A 19341-nucleotide genomic window follows, 5' to 3' on the forward strand; every position below is an offset into this window, starting at 1 on the left:
AAGAGAAGTCTTGGACTTGAAATGTTAACTTTACTTCTCTCTCCACAGATGCCAGATCTGGCGAGTTTGTTCAGCATTTCTATTTTTTTCTAATTCCCTGTGAGACGTGGGCATCGCAGGCTGGCCAGCTCTGACTGCCCATCCCTTGTTGCCCCTGAGAAGGAGCTGGTGAGTTGCTTTCTTGAACTGCTGTAGACTGCTTGTTGTTGGTGGGCCCGCAATACCCCGAGGAAAGGAATTCCAGGATTTTGACCCAGCGACAGTGAAGGAATGGCGATGTACTTCCAAGTCAGGATGGTGAGTGGCTTGGAGGAAAACTTTCAGGCAGTGGTGTTTCTATGTATCTGCCTTTCCTTCTAAATGGAAGCTTGTCGTGGGTTTGGAAGGTTCTGTCTAAGTATCTTTGGTGAATTTCTGCAGTGCATCTTGCAGATAGTAGCAACAGTGTATACTGAGTGTTGGTGACGGAGAGAGTGGTGCTTGTGGATGTGATGCCAATCAAGTGGACTTCTTTACCCTGGATAGTGTCAAGCTTCCTCAGCGTTTTTGAAGGTGCATCCATCAGGCAACAGGGGGAATATTCCCTCCTACTCCTGACTTGTGCCTTGTAGGTGGTGGACAGGCCTTGGGAAGTCAGGAGGTGACTTACTCACCACAGCATTCCTAACTTCCGACCTGCTCTTGTAGCCACTTAGCTTATGTAATGAGTCTAGGTCAGTTTCTGGTCAATGGCAACCCTCAGGTTGTTGATAGTGGAGGATTCAATGATGGTAGTGCCACTGAATGTCAAGGGGTCAGTGGTCAGATTGTCTCCTATTGGAGATGGTTACTGTCTGACATTTGTGCAGCAAAATATTATTTACCACTTGTTAGCCCAAGACTGGATATTGTCCAGGTCTTACTGCAATTGAACATGGCTGTTTCAGTGTCTGAGGAGTTGTGAATGGTGCAGAACATTGTGCAATCATTGTGAAGATGGTCGGGCCTTGGATACTACCCTGACGAAATCTTGCACAGATGCCCAAGAACAGAACTGATTGACCTCCCAACAACCAATACTATTTCCCTAAGTGCCAGGTATGACTCCTACCAACAGTGAGTTTGTCCCCTGACTCCCAGTGATTCCAATTTTGCTAGGCTTCTTTAACACCACACTCAGTCAAATGCACCCTTGATGTCAAGGGCTGTCAGTCTCACCTCACCTCTGGAATTTGTCCATGTTTGTACCAAGGCTAAAATGAGGTCAGGAGCTGAGTGGTCCTGGCAGAACCCAAACTGGCATCACTATACAGATTATTGCTGAGCAGGTGCTGCTTGATAGTACTGTTGATGACACCTTCCATCACTTTACTGATAATTTAGAAAAGGCAGATGGGATAAGAATTTTTATTTCTGATCTCCAGCCTCTGCAGTATTTTGCTTTTGGAAAAGATTCAATCAATGTTGCAACTGGAAGTTACAAGTTAAATATGGAAGAAAACCACCAAAAGGAATTAGAACTGACCCACTTGATAACCATCCTGCTTGGATTCGGGCTCAAAATACTGCTGCAATATTAAAATCAGACTCCGACATTAAAATGGCCCAGATCTTAACATCTGTCTTCTCCAGCCACGTCAACATTGCCCACCTAAGCCCTGCCTTGAACATGCCTCCAGTGAAAATTGAGATGACAGTTTCAATTGTTGCTTTGCTGATGAAAACAATAATAATGACAGAAAACATCTCACCTGAAGTAGAATTCAGCAATACTTTGATCACCTCTTCATGACCTTGATGTGCAGCAATAATAGCAGGGTTTCCATCATTCAGTTCCTTTGACAGTTCCATTCCGGTCTCCTGGAGCAGATACTGCAGCATCTCTGTGTCTCCGTGTGCAGCTATGACACCTAACAACTGGTAGAAAGCAATGGCAACAGTTACACCAACCTGCAATCTGCTGTGTTGACTGATCCTGAGTAAAGGTAATGGAGTGGGAGAAGTACTTCCTAAGGACTTTCCACAGGTCAGACTTGTTGAGTGAGGGATGGTAAGGTGAAGGAACCTTGGATGACAAGATATGTCGAACATTTAGTCAAGAGGAAGAAGGAAACTTACCTAAAGTTGCAGAAGCAAGGATCTGACAGGGCTCTAGAGGGCTACAAGCTAGCCAGAAAGGAACTGAAGAATGGACTGAGGAGAGCTAGAAGGGGGTATGAAAAAGCCTTGGCCGGTAGGATTAAGGAAAACCTCAAGGTGTTCTATACTTATGTGAGGAACAAGAAGATGGCCAGAGTGAGGGTAGGGCCGATCAGGGATAGTGGAGGGAACTTGTGCGTGGAGTCGATGGAGGTAGGGGAGGTCCTTAATGAACACTTTGCTTCAAATATTCAACGATGAGAGGGATCTTGACATTTGTGAGGACAGCGTGAAACAGGCTGATATGCTTGAACAGATTGATGTTAGGAAGGAGGATGTGCTAGAAATTTTGAAAAACATGAGGATAGCTAAGTCCTCTGGGCCAGAAGGGATATACCCAAGGTTACTACGGGAAGCGAGGGACGAGATTGCTGCGCCTTTGGCGATGATCTTTGCGTCTGCACTGTCCACTGGAGTAGTACCAGGTGATTGAAGGGTGGCAAATGTCATTCCCTTGTTCAAGAAAGGGAATAGGGATAATCCTGGAAATTACAGACCAGTCAGTCTTACTTCGGTGATGGGCAAATTATTCGAGAGGATTCTGAGAGACAGTATTTATGATTATTTGGAAAAGCATAGTTTGATGAGAAATAGTCAGTATGGCTTTGTGAGGGGTAGGTCATGCCTCAGAAGCCTTATTGAATTCTTTGAAGATGTGACAAAACACACTGATGAAGGTGGAACAGTGGATGTGGTGTATATGGATTTTTGCAAGGCATTTCATAAGGTTCCCCATGGTAGGCTCATTTAGAAAGTAAGGAGGCATAGGATTCAGGGAAATTTGGCTGTCTGGATACAGAATTGGCTGCCCAATTGAAGACAGAGGATGGTAGTAGATGAAAAGTATTCAGCCGACAGCTCGGTGACCAGTGGTGTTCCACAGGGATCTGTTCTGGGACCTCTGCTCTTTGTAATCTTTATAAATGACTTGGAAGAGGAATTGGAAGGGTGGGTTAGTAAGTTTGCCGATGACACGAAGGTTGGTGGAGTTGTGAATAGTGTGGAGGGCTGTTGTAGGTTGCAATGGGACACTAACAGGATACAGAGCTGGGTAAAGAAGTGGCAGATGGAATTCAACCCAGAAAAGTGTGAAGTGATTCATTTTGGAAGGTCAAATTTGAATGCAGAATACAGGGTTAATGGTAGGATTCTTGGCAGTGTGGAGGAACAGAGGGATCTTGGGGGTCTACATCCACAGATTCTTCAAAGTTGCTACCCAAGTTGATAGGGTTGTGAAGAAGACGTATGGTGCGTTGGCTCTCGTTGGTAGGGGAATTGAGTTTAACAGCCGCGAGGTTATGCTGCAGCTCTAGAAAATCCTGGTTAGACCACACTTGGAATATTGTGTTCAGTTCTGGTCGCCTCATTACAGAAAGGACATGGAAGCTTTAGAGAGGGTGCAGAGGAGATTTACCAGGATGCTGTCTGGACTGGAGGGCAGGTCTTATGAGGAAACGTTGAGGGAGCTAGGACTTTTCTCATTAAAGCGAAGGATGAGAGGTGACTTGATAGGGGTTTACAAGATGATGAGAGGCATAGATAGAGTGGATAGCCAGAGACTTTTTCACAGGGTGGAAATGACTATTACGAGGGGGCATAATTTTAAAGTGACTGGCGGAAGGTATAGGGGAGATGTCAGAGGTAGGTTCTTTACACAGAGAGTGGTGGATGCGTGGAATGCTGGCAGTGGTAGTGGAGTCAGATACATTAGGAACATTTAAGTGACTCTTGGGTAGGCACACGGATGATAGTAAAGTGTAGGGTAGGATAATAGGTCGGCACAACATTGTGGGCCGAAGGGCCTGTACTGTGCGATGTTCTATGTCTTACTTCCTCTCATTCTCCTCCACCTCCACAGCCTCTCCTGCTCAGACTTGTTGTCCCTGCTACTTCCCTCCTCCTATATTCCCAAAGACAGTCCTACCAGGTCAGCCCTGCCAGCAGCTGAACCAACAGTAAGGCAAAGAACAACAGGGAAATAGGAGCAAAAGCTCCTTCTTTCTGTGCAAGGTAACTGATTGCCACCTGTGTGGAGATTTTTTTTTGGGGGGGAGGGGGGTGTGGGTGGCTGTCATGCTGGGCCATATATCCCCCCTTTTCAAGGCTGGGTAGAAGAATCATGGTCAGAAGTCACACGACACCAGTTACAGTCCAACAGGTTTATTTGAAATCACAAGCTTTGGGAGCTCTGCCCCTTCATCACATGCCACTGAGCCAATTTTGGATCCAGACTGTCACTTCATCTTGGATCCCATAAGTCCTTACATTCTTCACCAGTCCGCTATGTGGGACCTTATCAAAAGCTTGGATTATGTTCACGTGGACCATATCAAATGCAATACCCTCATCAACACTCCTGGCTACCTCCTCAAAAAATCTGATCAAAAATGTCAAACACAACCATCTCTTAATAAATCCACGCTGACTATCCTTGACTAACCTTCAATTCTCTAAGTTCAAGCTCTGTTTGTCATGTTTGAAATATGGCTATAAATGCTTGTAACAAAACTGTCAGGAATATAGTAGGCGAGGTGAATCCCAAGCTGAGTAACAGTCAGCAAGTTACTATTGAATATGTGCTGCTCGATAGTGCTGTCGACAGCCCCTCCCAATCACTTTGATGATGGTGACGCAGAGTAGACGGATAGGGCAATAACTGGCCAGGTTAGAGTTGTCCTGCTTTTTCTGGGCAGAATATTCCTGGATGATTTTCCATATTAAATAAAAACTGAAACAACTGTGCGGATGCAGTAATTCAGAAACAAAAACAGGAATTGCTGAAAAAGCTCAGCAGGCCTGGCAGCATCTGTGGAGAGAAATCAGAGTTAACGTTTTGTGTCAAGTGACCCTTCCTCAGAACCGAAAGTAAACGTATTGGAATGCCTTGGTTAGGGGGTGCACAAGTCACATTGTCAGAACGTTGTCAGGGCCAATCCAGTGCCTTGCACCGTTTCTTCATATCATGTTGTGTGAATTGAATTGGCTAAAGACAGGTATCTGTGATGCTGGGGACATCTGGAGAAGGTCAAGATGGATCATCCACTCGGCACCTCTGACTGAAGGTACTTGGAAATTCAACTTTGCCTCTTGGACTGATGTTGAGGGGGTAATTATGGTACCTCCTCCTCCAATGAGTTAATTGTCTACCCTATTCACACTGGAAGTGGCAAAACAGCGAGCTGTGATCTATTGAATTACTTAGTTCTATCGATCACTTACTACTTATGGATATTTGCATGCAAGTAATCCTGTGTAATAACTTCACCACGTTGAAACTTCATTTTTTTGTCTGTTTCTGTCCCTGGTATATGCTCGAACTCTTCAGTGAAGCAGGCTTGATCTTCCATAATTGTACAGTTGTGGGATATTCTGGGCCATGAGGTTACAAATTGTGGTTTAATGTGCTTCTGCTGCTGGTCCACAGCTCCTCGAGGATATCCAGTCCCGAATTGATTGATCTGTTCCAAATCAGTCGTATTCAGCACAGTAATAGCATTACACAACACAAGAGGCTATCGTCAACATGAAGGATGGGACTTTTCTCCACAAGGACCGTGTCACTCCTACCAATACTAACCATCCAGGAAGATTATACTGGGAGCAATTTACAGTCATTCAGCATGGAAACAGACCCTTCAGTTAAACACGTACATGCTGACCAGATTTCCCAAACTAAACTAGTCCCATTTGTCCATGTCTGGCCCATATCCCTCTAGACTCTTCCTATTCAAATACCTGTCCAAATGTCTTTTAAATATTGTAACTGTACCTGCATCTACCAATTCCTCTGGCAGTACATTCCAAAAACATACCACATTCCATACGCCTCCTTGCCCTTCAAGTCCCTTTTAAATCTTTCCTTCTCTCACCTTAAATTATGCTCCCTAGTTTTGAACTCCCCTAGCCTAGGGAAAAGACCTTCGCTATTCACTTTATCTATAACCCTCTATAAAGTAACTCCTCAAACTCCCAATGCTCCAGGGAAAGAAGTCACAGCCTATCCAGCCTTTCCTTATACTTAAGCCCTTCGGTCCCGGTAACATCCTTGTAAATCTTTTCAGCACCTTTCAAAGGTCAACCAGAACCGCACACAGTACTCCAAACGTAGCCTCACCAGCATCCTGTATAGCCGCAATATGACATCTCGACTCCTATACTTGATGCTCTCACCAATGAAGGCAAACATGCCAAACACCTTCTTCATCACCCTGTCCACCTGCAACTCCACTTTCAAGGAAAGCATGCATCTGAACCCCTAGGTCTCTGTTTGACAACACTCTCCAGGGTCCTACCATTAATTGTGCAAGTCCTGCCCTTCTTTGTGCTGTTTCTGACAGCAAAATCAGTAGGCACCATTTCAGCTTTTGCGTCAGAAGCCAGCACTCATGTGATTCATCTGCAAATTTGAAGAGCCAGTGACAGGCAAGTAAAACACAAGGGGGCAGGTCTGCATTCAAGGACAGTACCGCCAGGTGACAGTTCAGCAGGCCGAGACGGGCTATAAAGGAGCTGCTTAGAAAAGCAAAGCCTCTGCATCAAGCCAGTATTTCTACAACAACCTGTGTTCTGCACTTGGTCAATTTGTTTTTGCAACACTTCATAACCATAACCTTCATAACCGTCCTGGGTGGCACTGTGGCTCAGTGGTTAGCACTGCTGCCTCACAGCGCCAGGGACCCGGGATCAATTCCACCCTTGGGTGACTGTGTGGAGTTTGCACATTCTCCCCATGTCTGTGTAGGTTTCCTACCACAATCCAAAAAATGTGCAGGTTAGGTGGATTGGCCATGCTAAATTGGCCATAGTGTTCAGGGATGTGTAGATTAAGGGGATGGGTTTGGGTGGGATCCTCTGAGTGTCAGTGTGGACTTGTTGGGCCAAAGGGCCCGTTTCCACACTGTAGGGATTCTATTCTATTTCAGCTTTAGCCCCTTCAAAGGTATTCCCTCAGCGAACTCCCTTTCGTTCAAATATGTTATCCTCAGACTACCATAGCCCTCAGTCACATTGAAGTCCTCTTCAAACACAATTCAAAATATCAGAGCAAAGAAATAGAATAGCCCAGTAATTCAGAAGCACTTCTCTGTGGATTCTCCTGTAGGTTGTCAGAGAATGGTGAGATGGATTCTGACTGGGTGATGGCAATAGGAGACCTTTCTGGTGACCAAGGAGACCTGAACAGACATCACAGGGAGGTCTTCAACTTTGGAGTCACCTACAATGCAGTGCAGGAAGAATGTCTGCCCAGGTAAATGGCAAAGTGAAATATGGCACCAGGCTATGTATTTAAGCAAATGTATAGAGCAGACGAATGCACAATCAACCTCAGGACTGCACAGCACCAAAGGATTGAGTGAGAGTCTGAATATAAACTAACATCAATAGACCAGTATGTGTGCTGAGGATCAGTTAGCATTTGTTAATTCACTAAACCTCCACCTTCTCCTGTAGGGTCCTCAGGGCCATAATAAAGTGAAGACAGGCAGAGGGTGCCTCAAGAAGCTGTCTGCCCCCATCTGTCCACACTCAACCATTATCCCTCCTTCCCCACTAAAGTTTAGAGAACTAAGGAATTTGTGATAGCATGAAGATATCATGTGGATTTTCAAACAAAATTGCACTTTTAACTTGTCAATATTGCAAAATATATGCACCCTTTATAAATGTGTGTATCAAACACGTTTAAGAGCCCCAATTAATCAGACACCTAACCAGAAACTGGCTTGCCTTGTGTTTGACATTCATTGATGGCTACAGGGGTATGTTAGACTTCTCCATTATTATATGGAAAGTTATATAGTGTTGTGTCTTTGTTATGAGGCTTTATTTAATGTTCACGTGCACTTCTGTATTGAATTTGATCTCCCACTTGTCCGTTCTCATACCCTTATTATATCCTGTTACAGTAGACTGGTAACATCCTCACAGTGTCCCACATCTCCAAGTTCAATATTATCAACACATTTTGAAATTATACTGTGTTCCAAAACCTAAGTCAATGAGATATGTTAAGATCGTAGTGGCACTGGCACTCACTCTTCAGGAACAACACTGTCTACCATTGTGCATGACTCACTGTTTTTCACCTGATGCCAATTTTTAAATCCAAAATGAACACTGGGCTAATTTTGAAGACGATGCACAGAAGCTGCAATGTGGTCCCATTAATTTGAGTCTATGAATATATTGGGCAAGAAGATGCAGATGTGTTAAGTTATGCATTTTGGCAAGAGGGTTAGAAAAGTAGAACAGAACAAAGAACTGCGGATCCTGGAACTCTAATACAGAAACAGAAGTACCTGGAGAAACTCAGCAGATCTGGTAGCAACCATGGAGAGGAAACAGTTATCACCGGACCCAAAATGTTCCTTCTTCAGAACTAACTATAGCCGGGGGAAGCGATAGCCTAGTGGGAATATCCCTGGACTGTTAACCCAGAGACCCAGATAATGTTCTGGGGACTTGGGTTCAAATCCTGCCACGGCAAATGGTAGATTTTGAATTCAATGAATATCTGGAATTAGGAATCTAATCTTGATGATGAATCAATTGTCAATGGTTGGGAAAAACCCATCTGTTCACTACTGTTCTTTAGGAAAGGAACATAAGAACTAGTAGCAGGAGTAGGCCATCTGGTCCCTCGAACCTGCCCCGCCATTCAATAAGATCATGGCTGATCTGTTTCAGACTCAGCTCTACTTACCCGCCTGCTCACCATAACCCTTAATTCCCTTACAGTTCAAAAATTTATCCAGCCTTGCCTTAAAAACATTCAGCAAGGTAACTTCAACCACTTCACTGGGCAGGGAATTCCACAGATTCACAACCCTTTGGGTGAAGAAGTTCCTCCTGACCTCAGTCCTAATCTAATTCCCTTTATTTTGAGGCTATGCCCCCTAGTCCTAGTTTCACCTGCTAGTGGAAACATCCTCCCTGCCTCCACCTTATCTATTCCCTTCATAATCTTATGTTTCTATAAGATCTCCCCTCATTCTTCTGAATTCCAATGAGTATAAGCCCAGTCTACTCAGTTTCTCCTCATAATCCAACCCTCTCAACTCTGGAATCAACCGAGTGAATCTCCTCTACACCCCCTCCAGTGCTAGGGCATCCCTGCTCAAGTAAGGAGACCAAAACTGCACACAGTGCTCCAGGTGTGGTCTCACCAGGACCCTATACAACTGCAACATAGCCTCCTGGTTTTTAAACTCCATTCCTCTAGCAATGACAGACAAAATTCCATTTGCCTTTTTAATTACATGCTGCACCTGCAATCCTACTTTCAGCGATTCATGCACAAGGACACCCAAGTCCCTCTGCACAGTAGCGTGCTGCAATTTTTTTTACCATTTAAAACAGTCCATTTTGCTGTTATTCCTACCAAAATGGATGACCTCACACTTATCAACATTGTACTCCATCTGCAGGACCTTTGCCCACTCACAGACTATCTATATCCCACTGCAGACTTTGTGTCTTCTGCACACTTTGCTCTACCACTCATCTTGGTGTCATCTGCAAATTTTGACATAACACACTTAGTCCCCAACTCCAAATCATCTATGTAAATTGTAAACAATTGAGGTCCCAACACTGATCCCTGAGGCACACCACTAGCCACTGACCACCAACCAGAAAAACACCCATTTACCCCTACTCTTTGCTTTCCACTAGTCAACCAATCCTCTATCCATGCCAATACTTTACCTGTAATACCGTGCAACTTTATCTGATGTAGCAGCCTTTGTCAAATGCCTTCTGGAAATCCAGATACACTATATCCACAGGTTCCCCATTGTCCACCATGCAAGTAATGTCCTCAAAGAATTCCACCAAATTAGTTAAACATGACCTACCCTTCATGAACCCATGCTGGGTGTTCCCAATGGGAGAATTTATATCCAGATGTCTTGCTATTTCTTCCTTAATGATAGGTTCAAGCATTTTCCCCACTACCGAAGTTAAGCTAACTGGCCTATAGTTACCGGCTTTTTGTCTAGAACATAGAACATAACAGCGCAGTACAGGCCCTTCGACCCTCGATGTTGCGCCGACCTGTGAAACCAATCTGAAGCCCATCTAACCTAAACTATTCCATTATCATCCATACGTTTATCCAATGTTATCTACTTCCTTTTATAAACAGCGGCGTTACATTGGCTGTTTTCCAGTCTGTGGGAACCACCTCAGAGTCCAGTGAATTTTGGTAAATAATTACCAGTATGTTTGCCATTTCCCCCATCACCTCTTTTAGTACCCTGGGATGCATTTCATCAGGGCCAGGAGACTGGTCTACCTTTAGCCCCATTAGCTTGCCCAGCACTGCCTCCTTAGTGATAATGATAGTTACTAGGTCCTCACCTGCTAAACCTTCTTGCCATCAGTTTTCAGCATGTTATTTGTGTCTTCCACTGTGAAGACCGACACAAAATAACTGTTTAATGCCTCGGCTATTTCCTCATTTCCAGTTATTAAATTGGCCTTCTCATCCTCTAAAGGACCAATGTTTACCTTCGCCACTCTTTTACGATTTACATATTTATAGAAACTTTTGCTGCCTGTTTTTAATATTCTGAGCTAGTTTACTCTCATAATCTATCTTGCTTTCCTTTATAATTTTTTTGTGACTTTCTGTTGGCCTTTAACGATTCCCCAGTCTACTAGTTTCCCACTACTCTACTTTTTTGTATGTGATTTTTCAATCTGATACTTTCCTTTATTTCCTTAGACATCATGGCTGACTCTTTTCCTACAGTTCTTCCTTATCACCAGAATATACTTCTGCTGAGCACTGAAAAATCGTTTTGAAAGTCCTCCACTGTTCCTCGACTGACCCACCATAAAGTTTTTGCTCCCATTCAACCTTAGCTAACTCCTCCTTCATTCCTTCATAGTCTCCTTTGTTTAAGCACAGGACATTGGTACTGGATTTAACCTTCTCATGCTCCATCTGTATTTAAAATTCAACCATACTGTGATCGCTCCTCCTGAGAGGATCCCTAACTATGAGATCATTAATTATTCCTGTCTCATTACACAGTACTAGATCTAGGATAGCTTGCTCCCTCGTAGGTTCCATTACATATTGTTCAAGGAAATTATCGCGGATGCATTCTATGAACACCTCCTCGAGGCTGCCATGACCGACCAGGTTTGACCAATCTATATGTAGATTAAAATCTCCCATGATAATTGCTGTACCATTTTTACATGCATTAGCTATTTCTATGTTTATTGCCCGCCTCACCACGATGTCATTATTTGGTGGCCTATAGACCACACCTATCAGTGACTTCTTCTCCCTATTATTCCTAATTTCCACCCAAATGGTTTCAACTTTTTTGTTCAGTAGAACCTATATCATCTCTCACTACCGCCCTGATATCATCCCTAAATATCAGAGCAACACCACCTCCCTTACCTTTCTGTCTGTCCTTCCGAACAGTTTGATACCTCTGGATATTTAACTTCTAGTCATGACCATCCTGCAACCACGTCTCTGTAATGGCCAGTAAATCATAGCCAATGCCATGAATCGCGCCATCAACTCATCTACCTTGTTTCAAATGCTCCAAGCATTCAGATAAAGTGCCCTTATGCCAGTTTTTGCACCTTCTTTTTGAGTCCTATCACCTCCATTACTAACAGCTCTGGAGTTCTCCCTTCCCTTTAACTTTTTTCCTAATTTTCAATGGAGTTGAAGCTTCCTCGTCACCTGCTAACCTGCTGCTTTGCCTTCCATTAATTGTTATACTCCCTGTATGCTCACTCCTCCCTTCCCCCCCTACTTAGTAGTTTAAAGTCCTATTGACCACCTTATTTACCCTTTTCGCCAGAACACTGGACCTGGCCCTGTAAGGTTCAGGTGGAGTCCATCCCAGCGGTATAGATCCCTCCTGTCCCAGAACTGATGCCAGTGCCCATGAAAAGGAAGCCCTCTTTCCCACACCACTCTTTTAGCCACGTGTTTACTTCCCTGATCCTCGCCTCCCTATGCCAATTTGCACATGGCTCGTATGACCCTTGAAGACCTGCTTTATAGTTTTGTTCCTAGCTTTTCATAATCCCGAAACAGGTCTTTTTTCCTAGTCCTGCTTATGTTGTTGGTAGGTACCTACGTGAACCACAACAACTGGATCCTCCCCCTCCCTCTCTAATATCCTCTCAAGCCGGTCAGAGATGTCTTGCACCGGGCAGGCAACATACCATGCGGGACTCTCTATCCTGCTTGCAAAGGATACTGTCTATCCCCCTGATGATGGAATCCCCTACAACTACAATCGGTCCTTTAGATCCCCCCTCTTGAATGGCCTCCTGAACCATGGTGCCATAGTCAGTTGACTCATCCTTCCTGCAGCCCTGTTCCTCATCCACACAGGGAGCAAGTGCCTCATGCCTGTGGGACAATGTCAAGGACTGCGACTCCTGTGTTCCTGTCTGCAGGGTCTCTCTACCTGCCTCACTTGCAGTCACACACTGCTGTCCCTGGCCGCTGATCAAATTAACATTAGTTAATCTACTAGGTGTGACTGCCTCCTGGAACACAGCATCCAGGTATCTCTTCCCCTCCCGGATGTGCCGCATGGAGTTCGGATTCCAGTTCAGTTTTGAGCCGGAGCTCCTCAAGCAGCCAACACTTGCTGCAGATGTGGTCACTGCCATTCTCAATGAGATCAGCTAGCTCCCACATCATACAGCTGTGGAAACTGCCATCCTTACCTGGTCTGGCCTACATGTGACTCCAGTCCCACAGCAATGTGGTTGAATCTTAACTGCTCTCTGGGCAATTAGGGATGGGCAATTAATGCTGCCTAGCCAGCAACACACACATCCCGTGAATGAATAAAGATAAAAAGGAAAAGTGATAACTGGAGATGGAGCTCAGAGGGGCAGAAAGACAGGTAGGCAGACAAAAGGGGTGGATAATGGTAAGCCAGGGAGAGAGCAAAGCATAAAAAAGAAAAAAAAAGAGAAGAAAAAAAAGAGTTGAAAGTGGAGACCATTTGTTGGAGGCAGTGCTGAAAACTGATCATGTCATGACAGGGGCTGGAGAACGGGGATGGCTAAAGAACACAGAAGGTGTGTTCAAGGCACTAAAATTTTTGAACTCGACCTTGACACCTAAAAGCTGCAGGGTCCTCAAGTGGAAAATGAGATGCTGATCTGAATTGTGTACTCTGCTTTCTCTCTACGGATGTCGCCAGACCTGCTGCGCTTCCCCAGCAATTTCTGTTTTGTTTAGCAAAGTAGAATATTTTTGAAAAGATGAGATAATCTAAAAATTAGTTTTTCATGTAATTCTCAGTATACTCAGGATTGTTCAGCAAGTTCTGCCCAATTGTAGAATCAGTCAGGCTCGCAATGGGCTCACTTACCATTGCTGGAAGCTGCATACATTCATACGCTGTCCTCTACAGGAAAAAGGAACATGTCCAGGAATTGAACATTTTTAATAAATTAATAAAAATGTGAGGACAATCCCTGCTGAATTCTCATTATAATATACATAAGAACATAAGAACTATGAGCAGGAATAGGCCATCTGGCCTATTGAGCCTGCCCCGCCATTCAATAAGATCATGGCTGATCTTTTTCAGACTCAGCTCTACTTACCCGCCCGCACACCATAACCCTTAATTCCTTTACAGTTCAAAAATGTATCTAGCCTTGCCTTAAACACATTCAGCGAGGTAGCTTCAACCACTTCACTGGGCAGGGAATTCCATAGATTCACAACCCTTTGGGTGAAGAAGTTCCTCCTGACCTCAGTCTTACATCTGCTTCCCTTTATTTTGAGGCTATGCCCCCTAGTTTCACCTGCTAGTGGAAACAACCTCCCTGCCTCCACCTTATCTATTCCCTTCATAATCTTATGTTTCTATAAGATCTCCCCTCATTCTTCTGCATTCCAATGAGTATAATCCCAGCCTACTCAGTCTCCCTCATAATCCAACCCTCTCAACTCTGGAATCAACCGAGTGAATCTCCTCTGTACCCCCTCCAGTGCTAGGACATCCCTTCTCAAGTAAGGAGACCAAAAATGCACACAGTAATCCAGGTGTGGTCTCACCAGGACCCTATACAGTTGCAACATAGCCTCCTTGTTTTTAAACTCCATTCCTCTAACAATGACAGACAAAATTCCATTTGCCTTTTTAATTACATGCTGCACCTGCAATCCTATTTTCAGCGATTCATGCACAAGGACACCAAGTCCCTCTGCATAGTAGCGTGCTGCAATTTTTTTAACCATTTAAAACAGTCTATTTTGCTGTTATTCCTACCAAAATGGATGACCTCACACTTATCAACATTGTACTCCATCTGCCGGACCTTTGCCCACTCTTTTAGACTATCTATATCCCTCTGTAGACTTTCAGTGTCTTCTGCACACTTTGCTCTACCACTCATCTTAGTGTCATCTGCAAATTTTGACATAACACACTTAGTCCCCAACTCCAAATCATCTATGTAAATTGTAAACAACTGAGGTCCCAACACTGATCCCTGAGGCACACCACTAGCCACTGACCACCAACCAGAAAAACACCCATTTACCCCTACTCTTTGCTTTCCACTAGTCAACCAATCCTCTATCCATGCCAATACTTTACCTGTAATACCATGCAACTTTATCTGATGTAGCAGCCTTTGGTGTGGCACCTTGTCAAATGCCTTCTGGAAATCCAGATACACTACATCCACAGGTTCCCCATTGTCCACCATGCAAGTAATGTCCTCAAAGAATTCCACCAAATTAGTTAAACATGACCTACCCTTCATGAACCCATGCTGGGTGTTCCCAATGGGAGAATTTATATCCAGATGTCTTGCTATTTCTTCCTTAATGATAGGTTCAAGCATTTTCCCCACTACCGAAGTTAAGCTAACTGGCCTATAGTTACCTGCTTTTTGATCCTTCCTTTTTTAAACAGTGGCGTCACATTGGCTGTTTTCCAATCGGGAACCACTCGAGTCCAGTGAATTTTGGTACATAATTACCAGTGCATTTGCTATTTCCCCCATCACCTCTTAGCACCCTGGGATGCATTTGATCAGGGCCAGGAGACTTGTCTGAGACTTATCAGGGCTGACTTGTCAACCAATCAGTAACCTTTTCCCGTTCAGCATAAATTGTGCTCCTTTTGGAAATTTGGATCTCTAATGTGGAGAGATTGAGTACAAGCAGCGTATTCTCTGGAGTTCAGAAGAATAACATGTGCACTAATTATAATACATAAAATAGTCAGAGACTTTGACAACGTAGATGCTGAAGGGATGTTTCTCCTAGAGACAGAGTCTGGAACTTGATTGGGATTTAGGATTGAAAAGGAGAAACAACATCTTCACTACCTCTACCTGAGAAAACCGCAGGCGCTCAGTACATTAATATTTTCTAAACTGTGCTAATAGATTTCCGAGCACTAAGGGACTATGGGGTTGACATGGAAAACTGAGCTGATACAGATCAATAAGCTTTGTATGGTCAGGAAGGAGAGATCACATCCAGAGTAAGACACAACCCACGTGAACACATAGTTCAAGATTCTGAAGTGGCATGGGATTTCAGTGCAGAGGGGAAGAGGTGTTTTTTGTTGGCTTTTTGATTCAGTTTGTAAGGTCTTTTAACAGGACAAATTGAAGCTCAGGAGGATGCAAACACAAGCGAAGCTGGTAGAGGGTTCCAGAAGATAATCCTGCAGGAACCTCAGTCCTTCTCCTTGTCTAACAGGTTTGTGATTCTTGCACTCTGCGTGGGTTTTAGTGGGGTCTTTGGGAGAATGAGCAAACTGACCATAGCGCCACGCAAAAGTAGGGAGAAAAAAGAAAAGTGTTGTAATCAGGGATACCATAGTCAGGGGAATAGACACTGCTCTCTGTGGCCAGGGTTGAGTGTTCTGAAGACTGCATTGCTTGCCAGGTTCAGGATATCTCATCTGGGCTGCAGAGGAATTTGGAGTGGGAGGGGAAGATCCCCAGTTGTCGTGGTCCACGGAGGTACCAACGATGTAGGTGGAAAGAGGAAAGAGGTTCTGCTGAGGGAATATGAGCAGCGAGGGGCTAAATTAAAAAAGCAAAAAAGGTATAATCTCTAGGGTCAACAAAATTGAAGAGATAAAAGCATGCTCAAAAAAATTGGTGTGGGAGGAACAGGTTTAAATCCATGGGACATTTACACCATTACTGAGGAAAGAGGGAGTTGTTCCGATAGGACAAGGTCCAACTGAATCCTGCTGGGACCAGAGTTCTGGTGAATCACGTATATGCTGTAGATAGAGCTTTAAACTAAATAGTATATAGGAGGATTCAGTTATATGGAAAATTATAAAATCAAAAGGTAAAGGATAAGGTAAGATTGCAGGATGGGGATGATTATTACCAGAAAAAAAAAGGAAGGGGCAGAATGTCTGAATATCATATTATACCAAGGAACCATAAAACTGTAGGGAAATTTGACAATCGAACAAACTTAAAGACTTTGTACCTGAATACACAATGCATTCAAATTAAGGGAGATGAACTTACAGCTCAAATCTGAGGTAAATGAATATGACTTTGTTTATTCACTCATGGGACATGGGTGTCGCTGGCTGGCAAGCATTTATTTCCTGTCCCTAGTTGCCCTTGAGAAGGTGGTGGTGAGTTGCCTTCTTGAAACACTGCAATCCATGTGCTGCAGGTTGACCCACAATGGTCTTAGGGAGAGATTTCCAGGATTTGACCCAGAGACGCTGAAGGAACGGCGACATATTTCCAGGTCAGAATAGTGAGTGACTTGATGGGGAACTTGCAGTTGGACATATTCCCATTTACCTGCTGCTCTTGTCCTTCTAAATGGAAGTGGTTGTGGGTTTGGGAAAGTGCTTTCTAAGGATCACTGGTGAATTTCTGCAGTGATTCTTGTAGAAAGTACACACTGCTACTACTGAGTATTGGCGGTGGGCAGAATGAATGAATGTTTGTGGATATGGTGTCAATCAAGCAGGCTTTGTCCTGGATGGTGTCAAGCTCCTTAAGTATTGTTGATTGCTGCACCCATCCAGGCAAGTGAGGAGTATTCCATCATATTCTTGATTTGTGCCTTGTAGATGGTGGACAGGCTTTGCGGATTGAGGTGGTGACTTACTCACCACAGTATTCCTAACTTCTAACCTGTTCTTGTAGCCACGGAGTTTATGTGGCAAGTCCAGTTCAGATTCTGGTCAACGGTAGCCCCAAGGAAGTTGATAATGAGGGATTCAGTGTTGGTAACACCATTGAATGTCAAGGAGTGGTGGTTAGATTGTCTCTTATTGGAGATCAGAGCATCATAGAATCCCTACAGTTTGGATACAGCCCATTTAACTCAACAAGTCACACTGACCCTCCGAAGAGCATCCCACCCAGACCCATTCCCCCTAACCTATCCCTGTAATCCTGCATTTCCTGCAGCTAATGCACCTAACCTACACGTCCTTGAACACTGAGCAATTTATCATGGCCAGTCCACCTAACTTGCACATCTTTGGTCTGTGGGAGGAAACCAGAGAACCCAGTGGAAACCCACGCAGACATGGGGATAATGTGCAAACTCCACACAGACAGACAGTCACCTGAGGTTGGACTCACACCCGGATCTCTTGTGGTGTGAGGCAATGCGAACCAGAGCTACCATGCTGCCCAGTCATTGCCTGGCATTTGTGTGGCACAAATGCCACTTGTTATTTGTCAGCCCAAACCTGGTTTGTCCAGATCTTGTTGCATTTGAACATGGATTGCTTCAGTATTTGATAGTCACAAATTGTGCTAAACATTGCATAGTTACCAGAGAACCTCCCCACTTCTGACCCTTTCATGGAAGGAAGTTCATTGATGAAGCAGCTGAAGATGGTTGAGCCTGAGAGACTACCCTGAGGAACTTCTGCGGGGATGTCTTGGAGTTGAGATGACTGGCCTCCAACTACTAATACCACCTTCCTACGTGCCAGGTATGACTCCAACCAGTGGAGAGTTTGCCCCCGAAACCTATTGATTCCAGTTTTGCTAGGGGTCCTTGATGTCACACACAAATGTAGCTTTGGTGTCAAGAGCTGTCAGCCTCACTTCACTTCTGGAATTCAGCTCTTTTGTCCATGTTTGAACCAAGGCTGTAATGAGGTCAGGAGCTGAATGGCTCTGACAGATTCTAAACTGGGAGTCACTGAGCAGGTGCTCCTGATGACACCTTCCATCACTTTACTGATGATCGACAGTAGATTAATGGGGTGGTAATTCGCCAGGTTGGATTTATCCTACGTTTTGTGTACAGGATATACCGAGGCAATATTGCACATTTTTGGATATTAGTGTTCCAGATGTGCTGGCACAGCTTGGGCAGGGGAGCGGCAAGTTCTGGATGACAAGTCTTCAGTATTATTGCCGGAACGTTGTCCCCTAACATTCAGGGATATTGGAGACCATTCAGAGAGTCAGGAGGAATGGAAAAGGCAGAGTAGCACTGTTATTAGGAAACAACATGAGGACAGATGTGATCAATGACCTAGGGTCCATTTGGACAGATGTAAATACTGTAATGGAAAGAAGACATTGGTAGGTGCAGTGTACAGACTCCCAAACAGTAGCCACTCTCCAGGAAAGGCTATAAATCAACAAGTAATAGGACCGTGTAACAAGGATAGAACAATAATTATTGGTGACTTTAACCTTCATGTTGTTCAGGTTAATTAAACTGGAAAAGGTAGCCATAACAACAAATTCATAGAGTGCATTAGGGATAGCTTCCTAGAGCAATATATGAAGAGTCAACCAGGAAGCAGGCTATTTTGGATGTGGTTACGGGTAATGAGATAGGTTTAATAAATGACCTCCCAGTAAAAGGCAATCTCGAAAGTAGTGATCATAACTACTATTTAATATTCATTTTGAGAGTGAGAAACTTGGGTCAGAAATAATAAAGTTTAACTTAAGTAAAGGGAATTACAAGTAAATGAGGACAGAGTTAACTAAAGTGAACAGGGCAGATAGACTAGCAGGAATGACAGTAAGTAAGCAGTTGCAGACATTTAAAGAAGTAATTCATGACTCAAAAAAATTACATCGCAGTAAGGATGAAAGATTCTGAGGGATAAACCAACCATAGCTAACAAAGGAAGTTAAGGAAAATATTAAGTTGAAAGATAAAGC

At 44.0% G+C, this 19341-nt stretch overlaps 1 protein-coding gene across 4 annotated transcripts in view; it reads right to left on the reverse strand.

The window, feature by feature from the left end:
• Nucleotides 1–19341, reverse strand: part of lrrk1 (leucine-rich repeat kinase 1) — a 191774-nt gene that overhangs the window by 116384 nt on the left and 56049 nt on the right. For all 4 annotated transcript variants that reach the window (XM_048615947.1, XM_048615946.1, XM_048615948.1 and 1 more), the window contains exon 4: nucleotides 1731–1896. In XM_048615947.1, coding sequence (XP_048471904.1) covers nucleotides 1731–1896 — 166 coding nt within the window. The remainder of the gene's footprint in view (nucleotides 1–1730; nucleotides 1897–19341) is intronic.

The sequence above is a fragment of the Rhincodon typus genome, chromosome 33 (genome assembly GCF_021869965.1).
Source record: "Rhincodon typus isolate 14 chromosome 33, sRhiTyp1.1, whole genome shotgun sequence".
NCBI classification, from domain to species: Eukaryota; Metazoa; Chordata; class Chondrichthyes; order Orectolobiformes; family Rhincodontidae; genus Rhincodon; species Rhincodon typus.